We start from the raw sequence: 26,740 nt of genomic DNA on the forward strand, positions 1-26,740 counted from the left end.
TGACTAGAATATAGTAAAAGTGCTGAAAAATGCTATTACCACTGCAGGAAATACAACTATGAGTACCCTGTATTAAATGGCTCATAAAGATGAGATGTACTGCTTTGCTGCTGCTGCTGCTAAGTCGCTTCAGTCGTGGCCGACTCTGTGTGACCCCATAGACGGCAGCCCACCAGGCTCTTCCGTCCCTGAGACTCTCCAGGCAAGAACACTGGAGTGGGTTGCCATTTCCTTCTCCAGATGTACTGCTTTAATTATCCTGAATTCTCTATTATTAAGCAATTTTGAAGAAAAGTTATTTTCTCTAATGACATAAAGTTTACCTTAACAAATGTATGTGACTGCTTCCTGCAATAGGGAGAAAGAAAATATGGAAGATCTATTTACAGCTTTTAACAAGCAGAAATTTTGATTTAATTTAATCTATTTCATCTCATTTTCCTAAATTATTTCCATCAAAACTCTCTCCCAACTCCAAATAAACTAATAATCACCCCCTACCCTCTAAATACATTCCTCCATCAAAACTCTCTCCCAACTCCAAATAAACTAATAATCATCCCCTACCCTCTAAATACATTCCTTTGGAAGATGGAGAAAGAGTAACACAAAAGTTATATCTGTAGGATGATTTCTAGTGTCCTTGATTGGATCAGAAAAAGAAAATTCCTGTTGTAGCATTAATTCTTGCTGGTTGGAAATGCTTTCTAGAGAATTTATTATAACAAAATCACTGCAAAGTGAAACAATCTGGGGATTTTAGAGAGTTCACTAAGTTGGGATGTAATTCATTAAGAATCTGGTTGCCGGTGATACATTAATGCCTTTGTCAGTAGAGAGGCTCAGTAAGGACAGTGTTAAATGGTGGTTCTCACAGCAGGGCTGATAACCTTTCATCTATACCTCACTTTCCCAACAAAACTACGAAAGAAAAACTGCAGAAATGGATATATGAAGAGACAAAGAACTAAAATGCTGGAGACTACATATTTCATAAAATACTATTTTAAGAAGAGACTGAAAGGTAGTATTAAATTGAGAGATACAATTTAAAATTCTCGTTCATGACAGAAAGAAGAGAGGGCCAGAAACTTTTGACTTGGGGTACCTTTCAATACCTCTGGTACACCACAGTACAAATCTTTTATCATGGATTTGTCTGAGTGGCTGATGTGAATAAATTTATTACAGTTTCTGAAAGCCACTGAAGAACATGATTATTGGACCTATGGAAGGCTATTACATTAAAGATTCTTTAGGGAAAAACCAATCTATGAACATGTGAGTTTAATCATGAATGCAAAAAATAGGTCAACTGCTTTTAAGAATCCTTATTAAATATCAAACTCTCACAGTGGATATTTCCTTCCTTTAAATAACAGAATGATAATACACAGTTATATAAAATTATATATATAACATACATAAAATGAATGAAAACACAAAATTATAGGTCAATAATTGCTCTAAAAAGAGACAAAAATATAAAATCAGTGTTTTTTAAAGTAAATTTTGCCATTTATTTACTTTCGGCTGTGCTAGGTCTTGTTGCTACACCAGGGCTTTCTCTGGTTGTGGTGAGCGGGGGCTACACCTAGTTGTCGTGTGTGGGCTTCTTATGGCGGTGGTTTCTTTTGTTGCAGAGCACAGGCTCTAGGTGCACGTGGACTCAGTAGCTGTGGAATGGGCTTAGCTACCCCACAGAATGTGGGATCTTCCTGAACCAGGGAGCGGACTTGTGTTCTCTGCACTGGCAGGTGGATTCTTAACCACTTGAACCACCAAGAAAGTTCTAAAGCCAGTTTTTTGAAAGCTTTTGGAAACTGATAATTAAGGAAAAAAATAAAACAGACTGTCCCTAAGGCATAAATCAATGAGAATATTGGGTAAAAGCCATCAAAAAGTACATAATTATAGTAATATTTACCCTTCACAACATTATTTCTCTCTGCTGCTGCTGCTGCTACTGCTAAGTCACTTCAGTCGTGTCCGACTCTGTGCGACCCCATAGATGGCAGCCCACCAGGCTCCCCCGTCCCTGGGATTCTCCAGGGAAGAACACTGGAGTGGGTTGCCATTTCCTTCTCCAATGCAGGAAAGTAAAAAGTGAAAGTGAAGTCGCTCAGTGGTGTCCGACTCTTAGCGACCCAATGGACTGCAGCCTACCAGGCTCCTCCATCCATGGGATTTTCCAGGCAAGAGTACTGGAGTGGGTTGCTGTTAAATTCATTATAAATGGGGCTTGCCTGGTAGCTCAACTGGTACAGAATCTGCCTACAATGCAGGAGATGCAGTTCAATTCCTGGGTCGGGAAGACCCCCAGAGAAGATATAGGCTACTCACTCTAGTATTCTTGGGCTTTCCTGGTGGCTCAGATGGTAAAGAATCCATCTGCAACGTGGAAGACCTGGGTTCGATCCCTAGGTTGGGAAGATCCCCTGAGGGCATGGCAATCCACTCTAGTATTCTTGCCTGGAGAATCCCCATTGACAGAGGACCCTGGTGGGCTACGGCCCATGCGGTCGCAAGGAGTCAGAAACGACTGATTGACTAAGCATAGCACATCATCAAACCATTCATTCACTCATTAAATATTTATTGAGCATCCACTATGAGTGAGGTGCTATGTTAGGCACTGATGACAATAGTAAGTAAATAGTCCCTGTCCTCTCAAAGATCCTAGTTTAACAGAGGAGAAACTGTAAAGAAATTCCCCTAACGCCTCAGTTTTATCAACCCAAGTTTTTACAATCATAGTATTTTTCACAAAGGTGTTTCTCCATGTAAGGCCTTTATACAAGAGAGCTCAATAATTACTAGTCACCTGCATCCACAGACTAAGTGGGTAGCTCTATGGAAAACTGGCTTTCATATTGCAAGTTGAAACCTTTAGGAGGTTATGAAATCAGTTTTGACTAAAACCAGCTAAAAACAATAAAATAGAATGGTTAAAACACCAGCACTGTGTGTTTTAAAGTATTGGTTAATGAAATGTTTGTTTCAGTACACAGAGAGGGCAAGTGGCTTTCTACTTTCCTAAATATAACCCCTCACTCCCCCCAAACACATCCGTAAGCACAGCCATCTGATGTGGAAAGAAAAAGAAATTGCTAGGAATTACAAAACTTAAACCATAAAAAATTTGCAGATGACGAATACCAAAGCAGAGCTAATCTAATCTAAAATGTGTGGGAGAGTCGCCTGTAGCAGATTGTGACTGCAGCAGTTTCCCAAAGAAGGTACCTGAAAAAGTTTTAAATGCAGAACACTGGTTTATTTAGAAGTAGGTATCATCTACAATTTTTACTCGTGTTTCTTTAAATATGTGCTATTTAATTCACATTGTCTTTATGTTTTTCCCTAAGGCTTTATTTTCTGTAAGACTCTTTACTTTGTTATTTTTGTTTTTTTAAACAAATATTTATTTATTTTGGTTGCCCTGGGTCTCAGGTGGGGCACGTGGGATCTTTGCTGCACCACGCAGATCTTTCACTGTGGTGCACGGACTCTCTACTTGTGGTGCATGGGTTCCAGTGCGCAAGGACTAGATAGCTGTGGTGTGTGGGCTTAGCTGCTCCGTGGTATGTGGTATCTTAGTTCTCCAACCAGGGATCTAACACACGTCCCCGTTGAACTCTGAGGTGGATTCTTAACCACTGGATGACCAGGGAAGTTCCTTTTGTTTTGTTAATCTTAATTTTACTTATCAGAGTACTTTTCTAAAATGTAGTCTCTGGAAGTTTATTGTAATGAATACTTACATCATTAATTAATCACCCTAATGATATTATTGTGTCTTTCATTCAGCATTTTAAAGAAGAATTTTCTTGATTCTAAAATATTGAAGAACATGATTGCACATAATCATACAATGTATGAATACAGCAAAATTTATAATTTTAACATATTAATCAAAAACTGTTTAATTATCTATTGTTGGGACATTTAAGACACTTCCAGTTTTTATGATAATAAATAATGCTGTGATACACACAAAAAACATAAAACCTTACTTGTTCTCAACAAGCACCTCATTGTTCCTTTAACTAAAATTACTTGATCAATTTTTTAAGGACTTTAACACAAATAACCATATCATTCTCTAGAAGGGATGGTCCATTTTCTACTTGAATGAGATTTCCCATTTAAGGGGACTTCTGCCAACACTTTAAAAACAACAAACAGACCTATGGCAATTTGCATTTCTTTTCTTAGAGGCTGTCCATTACTTTTTTCCACCTTTTTATCTAAGAGGAAGATACATTCTCTTGATAAGAGATCTTTAAAAATTAAAGACACGGCTCCTTTTCATACATAACACAAATATTATTTATAAAGCTCAATATGAAATATGGACTTCCCTGGTGGTCCAGTGGTTAACAGTCTGCCTGCCAATGGAGGGGACACGGGTTCAATCCGTGGTCCAGGAAGATTCCACATGCCGTGGGGCAACTGTGCGCCAGGACTACTGAGCCCAACGCGCCACAATGGCCTCAGTTCGCCCCAACTAGAAGAAAGCCAGTGTGCAGCAACAGAGACCAAGCACAAACAAAATTAAATGAAAAAGAAAATCATTTTTTTAAAAAGCTGAATATAATATAGACCTTATGCTTACAGAGCTTACATTCTGTGCTAATTTTAAAACAAAAGCTTGTATATGTACCTCTAATTTTTTCTGGTATTTTTCACATTCCAACTGACACTGAGTGAGATTTCTTGCAGTCTCCTCTTGTAGAAGTTGAGCACGTTCACTTTCAAAAGATTTTATTTTACTTTGATGGAGAAATTCTGTTACTTTGCTTTCTGCACTAAGTTGTAGTTCTCTGTACCTGAAGAAAGAAAACAATTATGAAACAATAAAGAAATCTCAATTTATAGAAACATAAGCAGTACTTCTGCCTGTTCAATATCCCTATATTATTATTCAGTTAATAACTTTTATTTATTCAGCAAAGCTTTTGTAAATAATTTAGATGGTCGTGTGTATGGAAATATGCTAAGTCTGGGGAAACAAAACATGTTGATTAAACTTCCTCTACTGCTCCCTTTATTTTCATTCTTCCCATTCCAAAATAGTTATTACCTATTATTATTATTTTGCAAGATAAGCATTTAAAATAAAAATGGTAAGAACAAGGTTCAGTTATTACTTAAAATGACTTAATTTCCATATATTTCATAGGCTTTCTTAAATCTATAGCATTGTTTCCAACCTTGCTATTTCATTCTAAGTCTAAATAATATTAAATGGAGAAGAATGGCATGAAATATATGCATTAACTTGCAATTCCTGAGACATATATAAAATAAATTTTTAAGCTAGTAAATATAGATTTGATTTGTATAAGAAAACATAATGTACAAATTACAAAGGTAAATATATAACAATAAGCAGTCTATTACAACACAGATAAGAAACATTCTCTTCATTCCATAGGTATAACTAGTAATAAAAACATTTCCATTTAAGATATAAATCACTGCATATTATAGATCTGAAAATGCTTCAAGTTGACTATGTTCTAACAGAAAGCAAAACAAAGACATAGTATGCTTTTTCAGGGAGTTATTATGAACCCGGTATAATGCTAGATGTTCCTAAAATTCGATTTTTTCAAATATTTATTGAGCTAGTCACCATGCCAGGCAAATATGTATACAGTGGAAGACAATTTTTTTTCCCCCTTTAAAGAACTTATTTTGGGGGAGTTCCCTCATGGTCTAGTGGTTAGGATTCGGCATTTTCATTGCCAGGGCTGGTCTTCAGTCCCTGGTCCAGGAACTGAGACCCTGGCTGGGGAACTGAGATCCCACAAGCTGCATGGTGTGCCAAAAAAAAAAAAAAAAGAACTTAGTTTTCTGGGGAAGAGATGCAAAATATGAAAATTCAATAGAACAAGATAAGCGCTTCAATAAGGTAAACCCTAGGTTTGATGTGTACATACAGGAAGAAGAATTAACTCAGTTTGTGTAGATGTGTGTTTGAGTACACAGCAGGAAGAAGTCCAAGGTGGAAGTGCTCTAGAAGTAGAAACAAGAGTACACGCAGGCCAGAGAAACAGAGTATAGTCTGTTTCATCCATGGCATCTCATTTAATCCCACAACTCTATTAGGTATTTTGCAGATGAGAAACCAGAGATTCAGAGATTAATTCATTTCTTCAAGAGGAAGAACTTCCTGGTAGATTTCAGAGGGGGTCTCAAGTCCAGCTATGTTTGACTTCACAGTAATGATCTTTCCACTGCTACATAAGAACCTTAGCTGATATTTCTGAAGTCAGTTAAACTTTCAAACGTGTTTTAAAGGAGGTCGCTTCACTCTTGTGACAACAACATTTAAAATATAATTAGAGAAGACAGCATTAGATTCTTGCTACAGGCTACTTCACTCCTGGTACTCTCGAATCTTTCTTTATTTACAAGTATGTCACATTCAGAGTGGTGGAAGCTCCATTCAGGCCTATTGGTACACATCACTTAATACACATCAAGGCTTTAAGGTGAATGTCAGCTTGTGTGTTTAACTTTTTGGGAAGTCCAGGCATTAATTATATATATATAAAAGAACAGCAAGGTCATATGGTCACTCAGGTTTTAAGCTTTTTGAAGAGCTGCCAAACTGCTTTTCAGTGTGGTTGCACATTCTCACCAGCAATTACGAGGGTGGTAAATCCTCCATATTCTAATCAAAACTTATCATTGTCTCTTGGATTATAGCCATCATCATGGATGTGAAGCAGTAAAACAATTACTTTAGTCAAAAATATTAATTAAACAATTTACTGACATGAAAATGCCCTGAATTCCCTGGGGTAAGTTGTCTTATAAAACATAAATGTATAAAACATATGAAATCCATACCTATTTGTATGCTAAACTATGGGGCACACTAGACCTTATTATTGAAATAAATACTAAGTCATTTGGAATGTGATATTTATCTTTAAAAGAGTTTGTTCTGAAAAAATTAAAATGCAAAGTTTGCCTTTTTACGATCCAGGACATTGTGAGTAATTCTGAGGCCAACTTCAAACAGGAAATGAAAGACTTAGCTTTTAGATTACACCTGCTCTTCTTATTCATTATGTGGCATTTCAAAGTTTCTTTTAGCACTATTAATCTTCCCATTTTACTACACAGTTAAGTAAAAATTTGAGGATGTTAAGTTTAATAAAATGACACATGAACCAAATGCTAATTCTAAAGGACTCATCTATTCTCATGTCGTTTACACAGTAAAGGAAAATCTGGCTCATATAAATCATTAGGCCTTTGTAATAATAGTTATTATTTTAACTTAAGTTGAACTGTGAAAACCCTTTAGAAACATCAGCGCCGCAAAGGCAGTTACAGTGTGAGGAAGAGATGGCGACCAGGGTACAGGCTGACAATTCAGCTAACTTCCTCCTACTTGTTTTGCTAATATAACCTGTCACATTTTATGCTGTTGACTCAGTTTTCTCATCTTCTCCTCTTAATGTGAAACTTTTATTTGAATGAAGGCAATATTATTCATATGTTCACAAGTTTATGTTCGACATTCTAATTCAGCATAGTAACCTTAAGAGGTCACATTTCTTACAAAGTTTATCAGCATCTCCAGCTACAGTCACCCCAGGTCCCTGGTTTGACTAGATTAGTCTTTACATTAGCTAGGTTTTTAGTTTGCATAAGACTTACTCATAAATCACACTACTTTAAAAATAGTACTATAAAGACCTAGAATGAACTGTTTGCTCTTAAGGAATAGTCATTGCAACAGACTTTAAGCTGGACAAACAAGGAGAATTTCACCTGTGAAAAGGTGAAAATGAGCAATTAGACAGGGAACAACAGAGTTAACCCATAAGAAATTCTCTCAGCTACAGTGAATAAACTTCAAGCAGCACTGCATATTCTGCAATGCTGAGAAATAACTGCAGGAGAGACATCAACAGAGAATTCTGTTCTGAGAAACAGGAGAGCTCATTTGAACAAAAGCACTAGATAAAACACTAAATAACAACAGATCTGCATAGCAGTATTTACATCAGCAGTCTTTACATATATAGTATGGTGAAAGTTTGCTCATTATACTCTCATGTATTAAGCCAAGCAATGTATGTTTACTCCCATCTCTATCAACAAGGTTATCATGGGTAAGAAGGTCAAAAGTGAAAATGTTAGTCACTCGGTCGTGTCCAACTCTGCTCTCTGTCCGTGGAATTCTCCAGGCAAGAATACTGGAGTGGGTAGACATTCCCTTCTCCAGGGGATTTTCCTGATCCAGGGATCAAACCCAGTCTTCCACATGGCAGGCAGATTCTTTACCGTCTGAGCCACCAGGGAGGCCCAAGAAAGTCAAAGACTGCTATAATTAGTAATCTAGTTTTTACTCCAATGAGTAACAGCAGCTGATCTTTGAATTTTTATCCACATAATGTTCATGGCTTCCCAAATATTAAAAGTGGATGTGGGACTTCTCTGGCAGTCAGTGGTTAAGACTTCGTGCTTCCAATGCGGGGGCATCGGTTCGGTCAGGGAACTAAGATCTCACATATCCAGTGGTAAGGTTCCTGTAGTTACCAGGACCGATGGGTGGTCCTTCCATTAGGAAATCCTGAGAGCTGGTCCAATTTAGAAGTAAGGTAGTGAAGCAGCTGGGGCAAGGCACATACAAGGAAGACTGGTAAAAGAAGCTAAGCAAAGTCATAGGATTTCCAGTTACAGGCAAGTGTTCAGGGAGGGATTTTTAGTAGCTGGGCATCAGTTAGATCAAGTTTTGAGAGGAACTCTGGGTCAATACAGAGAAAATACTGGTGGGGTTTTAAGAATATATGGGAGCAGGAAGTCATGGTTGAACCACTAAATCCTCTGTGTGGGGAGGAGAAATTAATTCTAAACTGCACAAGCAAATGGAGCACAGACTGCTGATGAACTTTCTACGTGTGAAAAAACAAAAATAAAACCAAAAAAGAAAAGTGCTCAGAAACAGAGATGGGCCTGAAACTTCAGATAGGGATTACACTGTGGGAAACTGGATTAGACAGGGACAGAAGCTGTCATCTCTGATAACTGAGAATCAATTTTGTTTACACGGGTAGGACATCAATCTCATTTTACTCTGGTGTTTCAGGCCCCTCCTTCTTACTCTTTCAACAGGCTTCACTGAGTTGACATTCAGTTTCCTTTGAAGTATTCATTTTGGTTGAGCTGATAACTAATCTGTACCTTTACTTTCTGTGCCTGCTATGGGGATAAAACTCGTTTTCATTCTGTTTAGAGAAAATTTTGGTTGTGCTTCTAGACCTGTTCTACTTGTATTACCAGCCCTGAACCACATGCTGAAAATGCTCTGGATGAGTCACTGACAGTTAACCAAACCTTCTGAATCATTCTGCTAATTAATTAAGAATTCAGGAAAAACACACACACACAAACCTGTTGATTTGGATTTTCTGCTTCTATGAACTGAGAAAAAGCTAATTATCTTAGGTTAAAGATACTAAGCCACTGATTTTTCAGTTATCCCTAAAGGTTTTCTTGCTCTCAATAGTATCTATCTGTATATCTATATTTATATATCTGTATCTAATCTTGTATTAACTAGTATTATTTGTTGTTGGTGTTCAATCACTAAGTACTGTCTGACTCTTTGTCACCCTGTGGACTGCAGCATGCCAAGCTTGCTGTGCTTCACTATCTCCCAGAGTCTGTGCAAACTCATGCCCACTGAGTCACTGATGCCATCCAACCATCTTGTCCTCTGACGCCCCCTTCTCCTCCCGCCCTCAATCTTTCCCAGCATCAGGGTCTTTTTCGATGAGTTGACTCTTCATATCAGGTGAGCAAAGTATTGGAGCTTCAGCATCAGTCCTTCCAAGGATATGCATTTAAATATGTAGTATTATATCAATTACATATTTAAAACATGAGTATGGAGTAAGCTTTTAATTTTCTCTTTCAAATAGGCTGTTTTATATAGGGTTAACTTTCTATTAACCAGAATATGTCCTTTTGTGTGTGTGTGAGTGTGTGTGGGTGTGGGCAGGCCACATGGCATGCAGGATCTCAGTTCCCTGACCAGGGATTGAACCTATGCCCCTGCAGTGGAAGCATAGCGTTTTAACCACTGGACCACCAGGCAAGTCCCAACCAGAATATTTCATTCCACAACATCTAATTCATTTAAAAATATTTATTGTGTATCTAAGTGTGGTCAGGTTCTATTAGGACACCAGAGAAGCACAAATTGCACTACTACTCTAAGGAACTCACATTATAATGATATGAGGAAGGCAAACAAATGTAAAGTGATATGGTAATAAATTATAATAATAATAATAGAGTAAGGGAAATATGGAGATGTCAGCGATGGTGTTACTTTAAAGGGGTTGGGCAGAGAAGGTGGTATTTGAGCAAAGATATGTATACCAGAGTTTACCAAAACCTGTATTTCAGAACTAAAGTAAGTGATTAATAAAAAAAAATATATACTGACCATGCATCATATTCAAGACTTTAAAAGAATAAAGACTTTTTCTTTTTAAAGAAGAGATACAGTGTCAAACATATGAAGACAATAGAAGTCCTTCACAATGACTTGAAACTTGGTATCTTAAACCAGTAGTTAAAATTACCAACTCAAACCATACTAATGGATTTACTAGACAGTCTCAACTACACAAATTGTAAATAACACAAAGAGAATTAAATTTTTAACAAATGCACCAGTGACATCAGGATAAGTGCTACTACTTCATAGGGCTGGGAACTGACACTTATGTAAACGAACAATTTGATCACTGTTTAAGAAATACTTTGGATTTACTTTTATTCTGAGGTAATCTATAAGCCACATGAGAAATGTCTTATCACTTATTCAAAATGGCTTTACAATTTTTGTGTTGATTATACAAATAATAGATTTATCATAGAATTTTAGCAAATATGGGAAACAGAAGAAAATGTCAATCATAAGCTTATGATGATAACTACTGTTTATATTTTCATACAGCTCTTTCTTCTCTGCACAAGTAAATATTTTCAAGGTTTTAATTTTTTTAATTTATTTTTTTATTGAAGGATAATTGCTTTATAGAATTTTGTTGTTTGCTGTCAAACCTCAACATGAATCAGCCATCTGCTAAGTCACTTCAGTCATGTTCGACTCTGTGTGACCCCATAGACGGCAGCCTACCAGGCTCCCCCGTCCCTGGGATTCTCCAGGCGAGAACACTGGAGTGGGTTGTCATTTCCTTCTCCAATGCATGAATGTGAAAAGTGAAAGTGAAGTCGCTCAGTCGTGTCCCACCCTCAGCGACCCCATGGACTGCAGCCCACCAGGCTCTTCCGTCCATGGGATTTTCCAGGCAAGAGTACTGGAGTGGGGTGCCATCGCCTTCTCCGGAATCAGCCATAGGTATACATATATCCCCTCCCTTTTGAAACTCCCTCCCATCTCCCTCCCCATCCCACCCCTCTAGGTTGATACAGAGCCCCTGTTTGAGTTTCCTGATCCATACAGCAAATTCCCATTGGCTATCTATTTTACATATGGTAATGTAAGTTTCCATGTGACTCTTGCCATACGTCTCACCCTCTCCTCCAGTCTCCCTGTGCCCGTAAGTCTATTCTCTATGTCTGTTTCTCCATGGTTGCCCTGTAAATGAGTTCTTCAGTACCATTCATCCAGATTCCGTATTTTTGTGTTAGAATACGATATTTATCTTTCTAACTCATGTCACTCTATATAATAGGCTCTAGGTTTATCCACCTCATCAGAACTGATACAAATGTGTTCCTTTTTATGGCTGAGTAATATTCCATTGTGTATATGTACCACTACTTCGTTACCAATACATCTGCCGATGGACATCTAGGTTGCTTCCATGTTCTAGCTATTGTAAAGAGTGCTGCAACAAACAATGGGATACATGTATCTTTTCCAATTTTGGTTTCCGCAGGGTATATGCCTAGGAGTTGGATTGCTGGTTCATATGGTGGCTTTATTCCTAGTTTTTTTTAAAAGAATCTCCATGCTGTCTTTCATAGTGGCTGTATCAATTTACATTCCCACCAACAGTGTAAGAGCAGTCCCTTTTCTCCACACCATCTCCAGCATTTATTGTTGGTAGACTTTTTGATGATGGCCATTCTGACTGGTGTGAGGTGATATTTCATTGTACTTTTGATTTGCATTTCTCTAATAATGAGCGATGTTGAGCATCTTTTCATGTGTTTGTTAGCCATCTGTATGTCTTCTTTAGAGAAATGTCTGTTTAGGGATTTTTCTCACTTTTTGATTGGGTTGTTTGTTTTTCTGGCATTGAGTTGTATGAGCTGCTTGTATATTTTGGAAATTAATCCTTTATCATTTATTTCATTTGCTATTATTTCTCCCATTCTAAGGGTTGTCTTTTCAACTTGCTTATAGTTTCCTTTGCTGTGCAAAAGCTTTTAAGTTTAATCAGGTCCCACTTGCTTACTTTTGTTTTTATTCCTGTTACTCTAGGAGATGGGTCATAGAGGATCTTGCTTTGATTTATGTCAGAGTGTTTTGCCTATGTTTTCCTCTAAGAGTTTTATAGTTTCTGGTGTTACATTTAGGTCTTTAATGCATCTTGAGTTTATCTTTGTGTATGGTGTTAGGAAGTGTTCTAATTTCATTCTTTTGCATGTAGCTGTCCAGTTTTCCCAGCACCATTTATTGAAGAGGCTGTCTTTGCCCTATTCTATATTCTTGCCTCCTTTGTCAAAATTAAGGTATCTGTAAGTGCATGGGTTTATTTCTGGGCTTTCTATCTTGTTCCATTGGTCTATACCAGGACCATGATGTCTTGACTGTAGCTTTGTAGTATAATCTGAAATCAGGAAGGTTGATTCTTCCAGCTCCATTCTTCTTTCTTAAGACTACTTTGGCTATTCGGGTCTTTTGTGTTTCCATATGAATTGTGAAATTTTTTGTTCTAGTTCTGTGAAAAATGCCATTGGTAACTTGTTAGGGATTGCACTGAATCTGAATACTGTGTTTGGTAGTATAGTCATTTTCACAATATTGTTGTGAAAATGCCAGAAAAACACACAACCCAATCTAAAAGTGGGAAAAAAACCTAAACAGACATTTCTCCATTGTTCCTACCCAGGAACATGGAATATCTCTCCATCTATTTATGGCATCTTTGATTTCTTTCATTAGTGTCTTATAATTTTCTGTGTACAGTTCTTTTGTATCCTTAGGTAAGTTTATTCCTAGATATTTAATTCTTTTTGCTGCAATGGTGAATGGGATTGATTCCTTAATTTCTCTTTCTGATTTTTCATTGTGGGTATATACAAATGCAAGTGATTTCTGTGTATTGATTTTGTATCCTGCAACATTGCTAAATTCACTGATTAGCTCTACTCATTTTTTGATACTATCTTTAGGGGTTTCTACGTACAGTATTGTGTCATCTGCAAACAGCAAGAGCTGTACTTCTTCTTTTCCGACCTGAATTCTTTCTGCTCTGACTGCTATAGCTAGGACTTCCAAAACTATGTTGAATAATAGTGGTGAAACTGGACATCCTTGTCTTGTTCCTGATCTTACGGGAAATGCTTTCAGTTTTTCATCATTGAGAATAATGTTTGCTGTAGTCTTATCATATATGGCTTTTACTATGTTGAGGTAGGCTATGCCCAGTTTTTGAAGAGTTTTCATCATAAATGGGTGCTGAATTTTGTCAAAGGCTTTTACTGCATCTACTGAGATCATCATATGGTTTTTGTCTTTCAATTTGTTAACATGGTGTATCACATTGATTGATTTGTGTATATTGAAGAATCCTTGCATTTCTAGAATAAACCTAACTTGATCATGGTATATGAGCTTTTTGATGTGTTCCTGAATTCTGTTTGTTAAAATTTTGTTAAGGATTTTTGCATCTATGTTCATCAGTGATATTGGCCTGTAGTTTTCTTTTTTTGTGTTGTCTTTGTCTGGTTTTGGTATCAGGGTGATGGCAGCCTCATAGAATGAGTTTGGACGTATTCCTTCATCTGCAATTCTTTGAAAGAGTTTTAGAAGGATAGGCATTAGCTCTTCTCTAAATGTTTGATAAAATTCTTCTGTGAAGTCATCTGGTCCTGGGCTTTTGTTTTTTTCTGAGATTTCTGATCACAGCTTTAATTTCACTGCTTGTAATTGGGTTGTTCATAATTTCTATTTCTTATTGGTTCAGTCTTGGAAGATTGAACTTTTCTAAGAAACTGTCCATTTCTTCAGGTTATCCACTTTATTTCCATATAACTGTTCAGAAAAGTCTCTTAAATTCCTCTGCACTTCTGCATTGTCTGTTGTAAGCTCCCCTTTTCATTTCTAATTTTGTTAATTTGATTCTTCTCTCTTTTTTTCTTGATGAATCTGGCTAAAGGTTTGTCAATTTTGCTTATCTTCTCAAAGAACCAGCTTTTCGTTTTATTAATCTTTACTATTGTTTCCTTCATTTCTTTATTTCTGTTTGGATCTTTATGATTTCTTTCCTTCTACTAATTTTGGGTTTTTTTGTTCTTCTTTTTCCAGTTGTTTTAGGTGCAACATTAGATTGTCTATTTGATGTTTTCTTGTTTCTTGAGGTAGGATTGTACTGCTATAAACTTCCCTCCTATAATTGCTTTTGCTGCATCCCATAGGTTTTGAGTTGTTGTGTTTTCATTGTCATTTGTTTCTAAAAGTTTTTTGATTTCTTCAGTAACTGGTTGGTTATTTAGAAACATGTTGTTTAATCTTCACGTGCTTGTGTTTCTTACAGTTTTTTTCTTGCAATTGATATCTAGTCTCATGGCGTTGTGGTCGGAGAAGATGCTTGATACGATTTCAATTTTTTTAAATTTACTGAGGTTTGATATATGACCCAAGAATTGGTCTATTCTGGAGAATGTTCCATGTGCACTTGAGAAGAAGGTGTATTCTTCTGCATTTGGATGGAGTGTCCTGAAGATAACGATGAGATCCATCTCATCTAATGTATCATTTAAGATTTGTGTTTCCTTATTAACTTTCTGTTTAGATGATCTGTCCATTGGTGTGAGTGGGGTGTTAGTCTCCTACTATTATTGTGTTATGTCAATTTCTCGTTTTATGTCTGTTAGTGTTTGTCTTATGTGTTGAGGTGCTCCTATGTTGGGTGCATAGATATTTACAATCATTATGTCTTCCTCTTGAATTGATCCCTTGATCATTATCTACTGTCCTTCCTTATTGCTTGTAATCTTTATTTTAAGGTCTATTTTGTCTGATATGAGGGTTGCTATTCCAGCTTTCTTTTGCTTCCCATTTGCATGGAATATATTTTTCCATCCTCTCACTTTCAGTCTATATGTGTCATGAGGTCTGAAGTGGGTTTCTTGTAGACAGCATATATATAGGTCTTGTTTTTGTATCCATTCAGCCAGTCTATCTTTTTGTTGAAGCATTTATCCATTTACATTTAAAGTAATTACTGATATATATGTTCTTATTGCCATTTTGTTTGGGGTTGATTTTCTAGATCATTTTTCTTCTTTCTCTTGTATTTCTTGACAACATAAGTCCCTTTAACATTTGTTGTAAAGCTGGTTTGGTGGTACTGAATTTTCTTAACTTTTGCTTGTCTTAAAAGCTTTTTATTTCTCCATCAAATTTGAATGAGATCCTTGCTGGGTACAGTAATCTTGGTTGTAGGTTTTTCCCTTTCTGTACTTTAAATATACCAGCCATTCCCTTCTGGCTGGCAGAGTTTCTGCTGAAAGATCAGCTGTTAAGCATATGGGGTTTCCCATGTATGTTACTTGTTGCTTTTCCCTTGCTGCTCTTAAGACTTTCTTTGTGTTTAGTCTGTTAGTTTGATTAGTGTGTGTCTTGGTGTGTTTCTCCTTGGGATTATCCTGCATGGGACTCTTTATGCCTCTTGGACTTGACTATTTCCTTTTCCATGTTGGGGAAATTTTCAACTATAATCTCTTCAAAAACTTTCTCATACCCTTTCTTTTTCTCTTCTTCTTGGACTTCTTCGTCCCACAGGTCTCTGAGACTATCTTCAGTTCTTTTCATTCTTTATACTTTATTCTGCTCTTCATAAGCTATTTCCATCACTTTATCTTTCAGCTCACTGATTCATTCTTCTACTTCAGATATTCTGCTATTGATTCCTTCTAGAGTATTTTTAATTCCAATAATTGTGTTGTTTATCTCTGTATGTTTATTCTTTAATTCTTCTAGATCTTTGTTAATTGATTCTTGCATTTTCTCCATTTTGTTTTCAAGGTTTTTAATCATCTTTACTATCATTATTCTGAATTCTTTTCAGGTGGTTTGCCTATTTTCTCTTCATTTATTTGGACTTCTGTGTTTCTAATCTGTTTCTTCATTTGTGTAGTATTTCTCTGCCTTTTCATTAATTACTGTGTTTGAGGTCTCCTTTTCCCAGGCTTCAAGGTTGAATTCTTTCTTCCTTTTGGTTTCTGTCCTCCTAAGGTTGGTCCAGTGGTTTGTGTAAGCTTCATACAGGGTGAGATTTTTGTGCTTTTTGTTTGTTTTTCCTCTGATGGGCAAGGCTGAGTGAGGTGGTAATCCTGTCTGCTGATGATTGGGTTTGTATTTTTGTTTTGTTTGTTGTTTAGATGAGGTGTCCTGCACAGGGTGCTACTGGAGGTGGGGTGATGCTGGATCTTGTATTCAGGTGGTTTCCGTTGTGTGAGTTCTCACTATTAGAAACTCCCTAGGGTTAGTTCTCTGGTAGTCTAGGGTTTTGGAGTCAGGCTCCCACTCCAAAGGCTCAGGGCTTGATCTCTGGTCAGGAACAAAGATTCTACAAGTGGTTTATTATGGCGTTAAGTGAGATTAAAACAAATATCCAAAAATGAGAAACCAAAGATGAACCCCAAACTAATGGCAGTTACAAAATCAGGCAAATAATAATTAAAATAATGTAATATACACATATACATATACACCCATGAGCAAAGTCAAAAAAGTCCAACAAAAATAAATTACAGCAGATTAACCTGGTGAATAAAGGAAATAAAGAATTATATTTACCAGTTAAGAACAAAACTAAAACACAAACTGGAAGATTTTAACTCTGTATCACATCCAGTCTTAGGGAAAGACTTCAAATATTAGAAGTAAACATTTGCTTGCTCAGTCGCTTCAGTCATGTCCAATTCTCTGCGACACCATGGATTATAGCCTGCCAGGCTCCTCTGTCCATGTGATTTTCCAGGCAAGATTACTGGAGTGGGTTGCCATTTCCTTCTCCAAGGGATCTTCCTGATCCAGGGATTGAATCCACATCTCTTTATGTCTCTTGCATTGGTAGACGGGTTCTTTACCACCAGTGCCACCTGGGAAGCCCCAAGTAAAGATTAAAGACCTCCTATTTACCACTTTTCTGTGCATCTTCTTTGAGGTTTTATTTATTTTTTTTTAAAGAAATACATGTACACAGAAGGATATATCAATTTCCTTTTTTTTTTTAAATGGCAGCATGTCACATACACTCTGTAAACTATTTTTCCTTTAAGAATATGGGGATCTTTTCATGTCTCTACCTCATTCTTTCCATTTTCTATGTAGCAGATCACAATGTGGACATAATCATTTAATTAATTCCCAAATTCCTTTATTTTGTACTAAACTTATGACCATTTAGATTATTTCCAATTTTTTTTTTATTACACAGAGTGCTTCAAAGATGATCTTAAATAATGCCTCCAGTTCATGAGTGAATGTTTCTCTAAGAAAGATCATGAAGTGGGACTGTTGAATCAAAGGATTTTAAAGTTTAAGAGATACTGCCCTCCTAAGTGGCAATATCAATTAAAAATGGTCCCTCAGGTGTATGACATATGGTTTCTCACCAATTTTTGATCTTATCATATATAAACATGCTTGTTATGTACATTCTATATGTAAATCACACCTTCATATAGAATTTTCTATCCTATACCCGCCTCAATAGAATGTAAAAATCCTCCTATGCTATTAAACCTCCTTTTTAAGTGTTATTTTTATCGGCCCCATAATTTTCCATTCTTAATTATTCCTCGATTGTCAAGATATTTAGCCCTTCCCCAATTTCTCACTTCATTTTTTTTTCTCACTTCATTTTTTATGCTAATAGTAGTGCCCAGTTTATTCACCCACCCAAAGCAATGAGTTTTACTCTAAGTGTGATTTTCCAAAAACAAATACATCTTTGAAGGAAGAAAGCTCTTACAATTAAAGGCTACTCTAAGGATTGTGCTAAAAAGTAACTATATGAGTGATGACTGAACAGTTGGGAAAAGCATTGTATGAGCTCCAAAAGTGCCTACTTTGTGGAGGATATAATCATTCAGATCCATATATTCTATTGTCTTTGTTTAAAAAATACAAGCTTGATTCATTACTTACATACATATTTAGACACGTATTATAGATATATCCAAAATCACATAAGAACATGAAAAGTGTGCATCCTGGCAAAATGGTATTATTGTAGGTAACAGTATCTGGGAGATGTGAAAGGTTGGAAAGAAAGTTCTTTTTATATTATGTGGTTTGACTTAAAAGTAATTTTTAAAGGCAACTTAAAAATGTTTGATATGAGCAATTTAAAAAATGTAAACTTAAGCACCTTCCATTTAAATAATTATGGCTGACATATATTTTACTTCTCAAAATTGAAGTGTTTATTAGCCACATAAGGGATGAAGTACATTATATCAGTTTAGTTTTTTAATAGCCTGAAAATACTTGAAAGATCTCTGAAGCCAGAAATAAGCACTCCTGCTATACCAGACCCAATCTCCAATTTCTAATTTGTTACTTTAAAAAAGCAAACAGAGGCTTCTCTGGCTGCTCAGTGTTAAAGAATCCACCTGCCAATGCCGGAGACAAGGTTTGATCCCCGGTCTGGGAAGATCCCACGTGCCATAGAGCAACTAAGTCCGTGTGCCACAACTACTGAGCCTGTGCTCTAGAACCTGGGAACCACAACTATTGAGGCCTCATGCTGGAACTACTGAAGCCCTGGAGTCTGTGCTCTGCAACAAGAGAAGCCACTGCAATGAGAGCCTGCACACTACAACAAAAAGCAACCCCTACTCGCTGCAAGTGGAGAAAAGCCCAGGCAGCAACAAAGACCCAGCACAGCCAAAAATAAATAAATGAATAAAATTATTAAAAAAATAAAAAAAAGCAAACGGGACTTCCCTGGTGGTACAGCTGGTAAGAATCCACCTGCCAGTGCAGGGGACATGGGTTCGATCCTGGTCTGGGAAGATTCCACATGCTATTGAGCAACTAAGCCCACGTGCCACAACTACTGAGCCCACATTCTAGAGCCTGCGAGCTGCAACTGCGGAGCCTGTGTGCCTTGCACACTCCAGTGCAACCAAAAATAAATACATAAATTGAAAAAGCAAACAAAACAAAACCCAAAATTTTATGTAGTTTTATATATTTCAAATTAATGCATATTTATATACACATTTATATTTATACATATTGATATCACAACTTACAAGTGAATTCTCAAAGGAGGATTTGTCAAATATCTACAGGTTTTTCTTTATAAATAACATCATATCACTACATGTTTAATATTTAAATATATAGTTATACTCTTCAATTATATCAATATATATATCAGTTGGAAAGGTGAGTATACCAAAATCTCGTGTTATTCAGATTATACACCGACTCGCTACCCTGTAATATACTGACCCAGAGGGAAGTGTCTGTTTTCTAATTGAGAATCGCTGTTTGTAAAGGAAAGAAGTTTACTGATAGGACCACGTTGCCCTTGTCAAAGTTCTAAAGGTCAAAAACATGCTTAGAACAATGAATATATTTGAAATTGCTTTCTTTTCATTGATATTAAAATGAAAAATGTGATTTTAGAGATTTTACTTTTATACATTATTGCTGCCTATTGTTCTACCTATTGTTCTTGCCTGGAAAACCCCATGGATGGAGGAGCCTGGTAGGCTGCAGTCTATGGGGTCATGAAGAGTCAGACACGACTGAGCGACTTCACTTTCACTTTTTACTTTCATGCATTGGAGAAGGAAATGGCAACCCACTCCAGTGTTCTTGCCTGGAGAATCCCAGGGACGGGGGAGCCTGGTGGGCTGCCATCTATGGGGTCGCACAGAGTTGGACACGACTGAAACGACTTAGCAGCAGCAGCAGCAGTTTTACTAACTGTTCTCTTTCAATTTTTTGTGTTCTCAATATTACAAAGTTTTAAAATATATACTTAGATACTGAACCCAAACTATTTTCAGTGAAAATTAGAAGCGTAGTTTAAAGATACACATATTATGTTACAGAGAAACAGAATTCTAGTAACTCTAGTCATTTCAAGTGTGAAATTTTCTAAACTAAAAAAAAAAAAAAAAAGCAGGTAGTAAAAACTTACAAAACAACCATCAGTATTACAACAATGATTACTACAGGACATGAGAAAGGAATTTAAAAGGCGTTTGGGTATTTGTCCAAATGTTTCTGCCATTAAGATGATTTTTTCAACAAGTCCATGTCTCAGCTGTAATACTACATCTGTCATTTTTGGCTTACAAGCTAATTCTTCAATGAATGTGAGAGAGCTTCTTTTGCTGAGTTAAAAACGCTGAGTATGTTTAACAACTGTACCATGGATTTATAAGAATTTCAAGCATGCATTAAGAGTAATTCAATGCATCTATCATATCATGATCGAATAAAATATGTAATGTCATTAATAAACAATATGTAGTCATATTTGGCCATCTATAAAGGCAAAAAATTGGTACCAGGTATGTGAAGATAAAAGTAAGTACTAAAGTGAAACAAATATAATGAAAGGAATGCTGCCTTAAAATAACTCAAAGCATGCATGAGATAAAATTAGAGTAAAATATTTTATAACAGTATTTGAATGTGTAGCTGTTTTCTCTTTTGTGGCAACATGACAACACTTAAAATTCAACTTCAATCATCCTCTGAACTAAGAGTATTTATTACATCAGTGCATTGGAGTACTCAAAACTATTTCGTGCTGCTTTCAATATAGACTTTTTAATGTAGTGTTACATTAAAGAAAAATAAGCAGAACATTAAAAAGTCAAATCTAAAAATAGTTATATAGTTTGCTTTATGTATTTTCCTCTCAATTTTGTTGTGAGCCTAAAACTCCTCTAAAAAAATGATGTCTTAAAAATAAAAAGTCTTAAGAAAAAACACTTTTGGGGTGAGCTTTTATGAAGAACAGTGTCAGGTATGAACAGTAGCAGAATGTAGGATAATCATGGTTTTGCCCCATTTTCCCCCAAGATATAGGGCAAAGAATGGAAATCAACTTATCACAGCTAACACACAAAATGCTGTATAAGGCAAAATGGAAAATAAAGGTCATTTATTTAGACAAACTTCCTATTAACGGGCAAAATCTACAACTTAACTTATATAAAAGTGCTTTGAAAATAGGCTAAAGAATTTCATAAGAACTCTAGAAAAATTCCTGAATAGAAATCTAGAAACCAGAGTTCTGGGTCTTCAAAATCATATAGACTGATAGTACAGCTGGATCACTAGGAAGACATTTTTCTATTCTAAGGGTGAGCTTGTCCAACCAGAGATGACCATCAGGATCGCCTATGGAACCTGTAAGAATTCAGATGCCATGGCTCCAACTCTGAGGACAGACTTGGGACTGTTGAGTTCAAGCTGACTAAACAAGCAAATATACGTGAAAAGCATACAACAGTGCCTTGTACAATTAAAATACAAGTTATTCTAGTTATTCAAGTTTAATGTATCTCTGGATTCTTAGGATCTAGTGTATCAGCTGTTATGTAATAAGCTCTTAATGACTGAATGACTGAATAAACAGACTCATATTAACCATTTTGGGTGTTACAAAACTGAAATTACTAAGTAGGTCCAAGCCAGGATAGAAAACACAAAAGTATCATAAACTAATCTGATGAGTGACAGTCTTTCCTGAAATATGACAAAACCAGTGAATTAAGATGACTATTTCCAGGTTTGGGTGTCAGTTTAAGATAAAAACAAATTACAGGAAGTGAAGGTAAGAAAAAAACCAAAATGATAGGATAGGTATGAATGAGCTACAAGAAAGATTAAAGTTTCTAAAAATGTAGTTTACATAATGACTAAGGTGGTAGATGGAGACGTGACAACATTCAAAAAATATTTCAAAAACAGAAATGCAAACGGAGAAGAGTTTGTGTGATACAATAGCATATAGCATGATACATCTATGTTCGGTAATGAATTAAAATTGTTGCAAAATGTACACAAGGTTTAAAAAATATAAGTGCAACTCACTAGCCTACCCACGAGAATGTCTATCATGAGGGCATGTAAAACAGACATGAAGAAGAAAAACAAAACATAATAATGAGAAGAACTAAATCACTCTGTTATGTCTACTTTCTCCTCTCTGAAGTTCTCTCCTTAGACTTAATGGACTAAATAATTGCTTACCAGTTTTCCAATACAATACTACCTCAGGATTTTCAAACAAGTGGATATACAATAAAATATCATGCCAGTTAGCATAGTTAACACATCATGCTATGATCATACTTTTTATTTTTCTATGGCTGTCTATCAAATGCTTATAAAATTTCAGAAAATCTCTGCATCCTGAGGTATTTATTTAAGTGTCTGCTGCTGCTGCTGCTGCTAAGTCGCTTCAGTGGTGTCCGACTCTGTGTGACCCCATAGATGACAGCCCACCAGGCTCCCCCGTCCCTGGGATTCTCCAGGCAAGAACACTGGAGTGGGTTGCCATTTCCTTCTCCAGTGCATGAAAGTGAAAAGTGAAAGTGAAGTCGCTCAGTCATGTCCCACCCCCAGCGACCCCATGGACTGCAGCCTACCAGGCTCCTCCGTCCATGGGATTTTCCAGGCAGGAGTACTGGAGTGGGGTGCCATTGCCCTCTCTGATTTAAGTGTCTACTTATGGTTAATAAACACATCAGGATGAAAGTGCAATAATAAAGTATTTAATATAATCAAAGAAAATAAGTATTAATTGAATGAAAAAAAAATAAACATTTAAAAATCTCACATTAGTACTGTGAAGAAATGCTTTCTCTCCTTAAATATTTTCTGGAGCCCCACCTCTCTCCCTACACTTTTCCTGTACCCTTCCAGCCCAGAAGTGTTTGCTGCTCCTTAAGCTCCTTCTCACTAGGCTGGGGGAAAAGTGTGAAAGTGTTAGTTGTTCAGTTGTGTCCAATTCTTTGTTATCCCATGGACTATAGCCTGCAGGCTCCTCTGTCCACGGATTCTCCAGGCAGGAATACTGGAGTGGTAACCATTTCCTTCTCCAGAGGATCTTCCCAATCCAGGGATAGAACCCAAGTCTCCTATATTGCAGGCAGATTCTTTACTGTCTGAGCCACCAGGAAAGCCCCAGGCTGGAAAAAGGTTGGCACTTTTATTAGGGTCCGTTGCCTCTTCCTTTTTTCTTACTTGTTATTCTAACCAAGACCCAAAGCCTCCACTTTCTAATATTAAGCTAGAGGGAGGCTTGTGATCAAGTCAGAGATGAGGGACTTCCCTGGTGGTCCCGGGCCTGAGACTGCACTCCCAATGCAGGGGGCTCGGGTTCAATCCCTGATCAGGGAACTAGACCCCACACACCGCAACTAAGAGTTCACATGCCACAATTGAGCTCGCATGCCGCAACTAAAAGAGCCCACATGTCACAACTAAGACCTGACACAGCCAAATAAATACAGACTTAACAAATCAGTCAGAGATGAACTCTACAGGATTTTAGTGTAAGAAAACTTGAAGTGGCAGGACTCCTGTCAGCATGTGTACAGACCACTACAAAGGAGCGAAGCTCAATCACTTAGTGTCTTATGCTCGTATTTGCTGTCCATGTATACATATTTTTTTCACTTAATCATCTCTAAAACTAACACAGGGTTGTGGATTACTCTCTTGTCAGAGATAAACTGAGACTTGAAAAAGTTAACTTGCCCAAGTAAGTAACAAAGCTGGAAATTGCACCCAGATCTGCCTCAAATTTCTGGGCTCTTCTCCTAGAACATCCTGTGTCCAAGAGAGAAAAAAATTCAAATGAAAGTAAGGATGTACCAAAAAGACATACTCAATCTCCAGCAACATACTGTTGGCAGGTAAGTGTGGATAGGCACGACTATAGAAGGAAGACCACAGAGACAAAGTTGAAAGAGAAGATAAAACAGGCTAGGGCTGTTCATGAAAAGAATCAAACACACAATGGTTCCTCATGGGCAGAGTAAACCTGGGTTTAGGTGTGGAGTTTAAGGAGGCTCAGGTCATTAAAGGTATTATGAATGTCCTAGAAGGAAGGCTTCCCTGGTGGCTCAGACGGTAAAGTGTCTGCCTACAATGTGGGAGACCTGGGTTCGATCCCTGGGTCAGGAAGATTCTCTGGAGAAGGAAATGGCAACCCACTCCAGTACTTTTGCCTGGAAAATCCCATGGATGGAGGAGCCTGGTAGGCTCCGTCTATGGGGTCGCAAAGAGTTGGACACGACTGAGCACTTTCTCTTTCTTTCTAGAAGGAAGTCTAGAGAGAAAAGTTACTTCTCTTGCTTTGGACAAAGCTGGCTCTCTGCCCATCAATACCTATAGTACAGGTGTGAATGTAAGATGAGGCCTTTCCCTCAAAAACCATCCTGAAGGCAAAGGGTCACTTTTTCTTTCAGTTTTTACAATATCCTTTCCATTGAGATTTCTCTCGATAACTTTACTTTAAAATGTAAAACACTGTGTAGGAAGGACACACTGGCTTGTAAAGACCATAATCAACACAAGTTTTGATGCTGATACTGTCTTCTTGAAGGAATCAATACATATGGAGGCAAAGACATTTAACACATTTAATAATTATTTCTGTGATGCTGCCTTACAACCAAAGCAGATTTCAAAGATTATCTTAAAAATGAAACATAATCAATCACGTGGTGAAGATCACAAACACACCAAAAGAACAAATGGAAAAAAAAACCTTTTGCAAAGGGTACTGTGGCAAAAGATGAAAATTTGGCAACAGTACCATCTAAGGATTCCAAAAATGAAAAAAGAAAGCAGTGCAGATGATTGTTTTGGAAAACCATTTTAATTGATTCAAAAAGTATCTCAAGTGATACTGAAGGTTCATGTGATGAGACTAAAGTACTCTTCTATAAACTGCAATTTTAAATATTTACATATAAATAAATTAAGCAAGGATTCTAAAGCTAGACTGCAATGGATCCACAACTGCCCCTTACTACCTGTGTCTCAGTTTCCATAATTATAAAATGTGAATAATTATAGTTATTTCATCATGTTATGAGGATTAAGTGAGCTCATGCCAGTAAAATGCTTAAAATTGTGGTGGTATAGTAAACACTAAGTATTTGTTGAATGAAATTAAATACTCAAGATTGCCAACCCTTTTTCTAAAAACAAACAAAAAAAAGGCCTCTCATGGATAAAATGATAGGTGACCTTACATGCTTTCCTGGCCAACAAATTGCAGTTTTCAATCTGGCCTACATGTTGTACTATGTTTCACATGAACCATAAAATATTCTAATTACTTGAAATACAGAAACTTTGCAAGCATAGAACTTGTTTTTTTGTTTCCAGTTAGTAGAATGTGAATATCTTACCTGTGTCAAGACACAGAACTATGTCTTCAAAGTCAAATAATTTTTCATTTGCCCAGCTAAAGAGATGCATTGGGAAGAGCACCCTGATATCCATGAGGAAATCTACAAATGGTAACCCGCCTACTCAGAAGTGGGAATGGCTGCAGAGAAGATGGATAATGACCACTGCTACTTGTGGGAGCTACTGAAAAGCTGGCATACATGCTTTAGATGAGGAATCAGCACATTTCTTCTGTAAAGGTCTAGAAGCAAAAAACTTGGGCTTTGTGCAGCTGTAGCTTGAAAGAAGCCATAAATGATCCATAAGGAAATGACTGTAGCTGTGTTCCAATAACACTTTATTTATGGACACTAACATTTGAATTTCATATGTCATGACATATTCTTCTGATTTTTTCTAATAATTAAAGAATATAAAAATCCATGTTTAGCTTGCAGGCTGTACTAAAACAGATGGTAGGCTAGATTTGCTTTGGCTCTGATTTGAATTAAGAGCAGCTCTGGAACACTAGTGACAACATGCTAAGCAGGTTTACGACCTAACTCTTACTGGTGCTTGGAATAAACATATCCATATCTATGAGACTATCCTATTTTCTATACTGTCTTTTATTAAGACCTTGGGTCATTTAGAGCCTTCTTCATTCTCCTTTGATGACTCCTTCTGTGCTAAGATCAGTTACCTATTCAGCAAAGGTTTCTTTCAATTCTCTCTTCTCTACCCTAAACCTCTTTACACCCTAATTTTCTTTCTTTACTAATGCTTCTATCTCTGAAAATGTTCCTTTTCAGGTTCGAAGGATCATAGTTCTCCAATTGACCTCTTGATACCAAAACACTCTGACTTCCTCAATTATCACTTGATTACATTTTCAAACTTTCTCTGTCATAGTGAGTCTCCTCTGCTCACAAATCTGCTAAGCTCTCTTGTGTCCTAAAAAATTTTACAAAGCTTAACTTTTTTCTTCACTCTGTCAGCTCTTTAAACTAACGACCCTTCTTTCTTATTTGTTTATAGTGCTGATTTTGCATCGTCACAATTTAGCCTCTTACTAGTTTTTACTCCTACAAGTCATCTGAAAATAGAGAT

At 36.8% G+C, this 26,740-nt stretch overlaps 1 protein-coding gene across 2 annotated transcripts in view; it reads right to left on the reverse strand.

The window, feature by feature from the left end:
- Positions 1–26,740, reverse strand: part of PIBF1 (progesterone immunomodulatory binding factor 1) — a 231,558-nt gene that overhangs the window by 98,462 nt on the left and 106,356 nt on the right. For both annotated transcript variants that reach the window (XM_010831994.1, XM_010831989.1), the window contains exon 11: positions 4,664–4,829. In XM_010831994.1, the coding sequence (XP_010830296.1) occupies positions 4,664–4,829 (166 nt within the window). The remainder of the gene's footprint in view (positions 1–4,663; positions 4,830–26,740) is intronic.

This window comes from Bison bison, unplaced genomic scaffold, assembly GCF_000754665.1.
Source record: "Bison bison bison isolate TAMUID 2011002044 unplaced genomic scaffold, Bison_UMD1.0 scf7180017860360, whole genome shotgun sequence".
Taxonomy (NCBI): domain Eukaryota; kingdom Metazoa; phylum Chordata; class Mammalia; order Artiodactyla; family Bovidae; genus Bison; species Bison bison.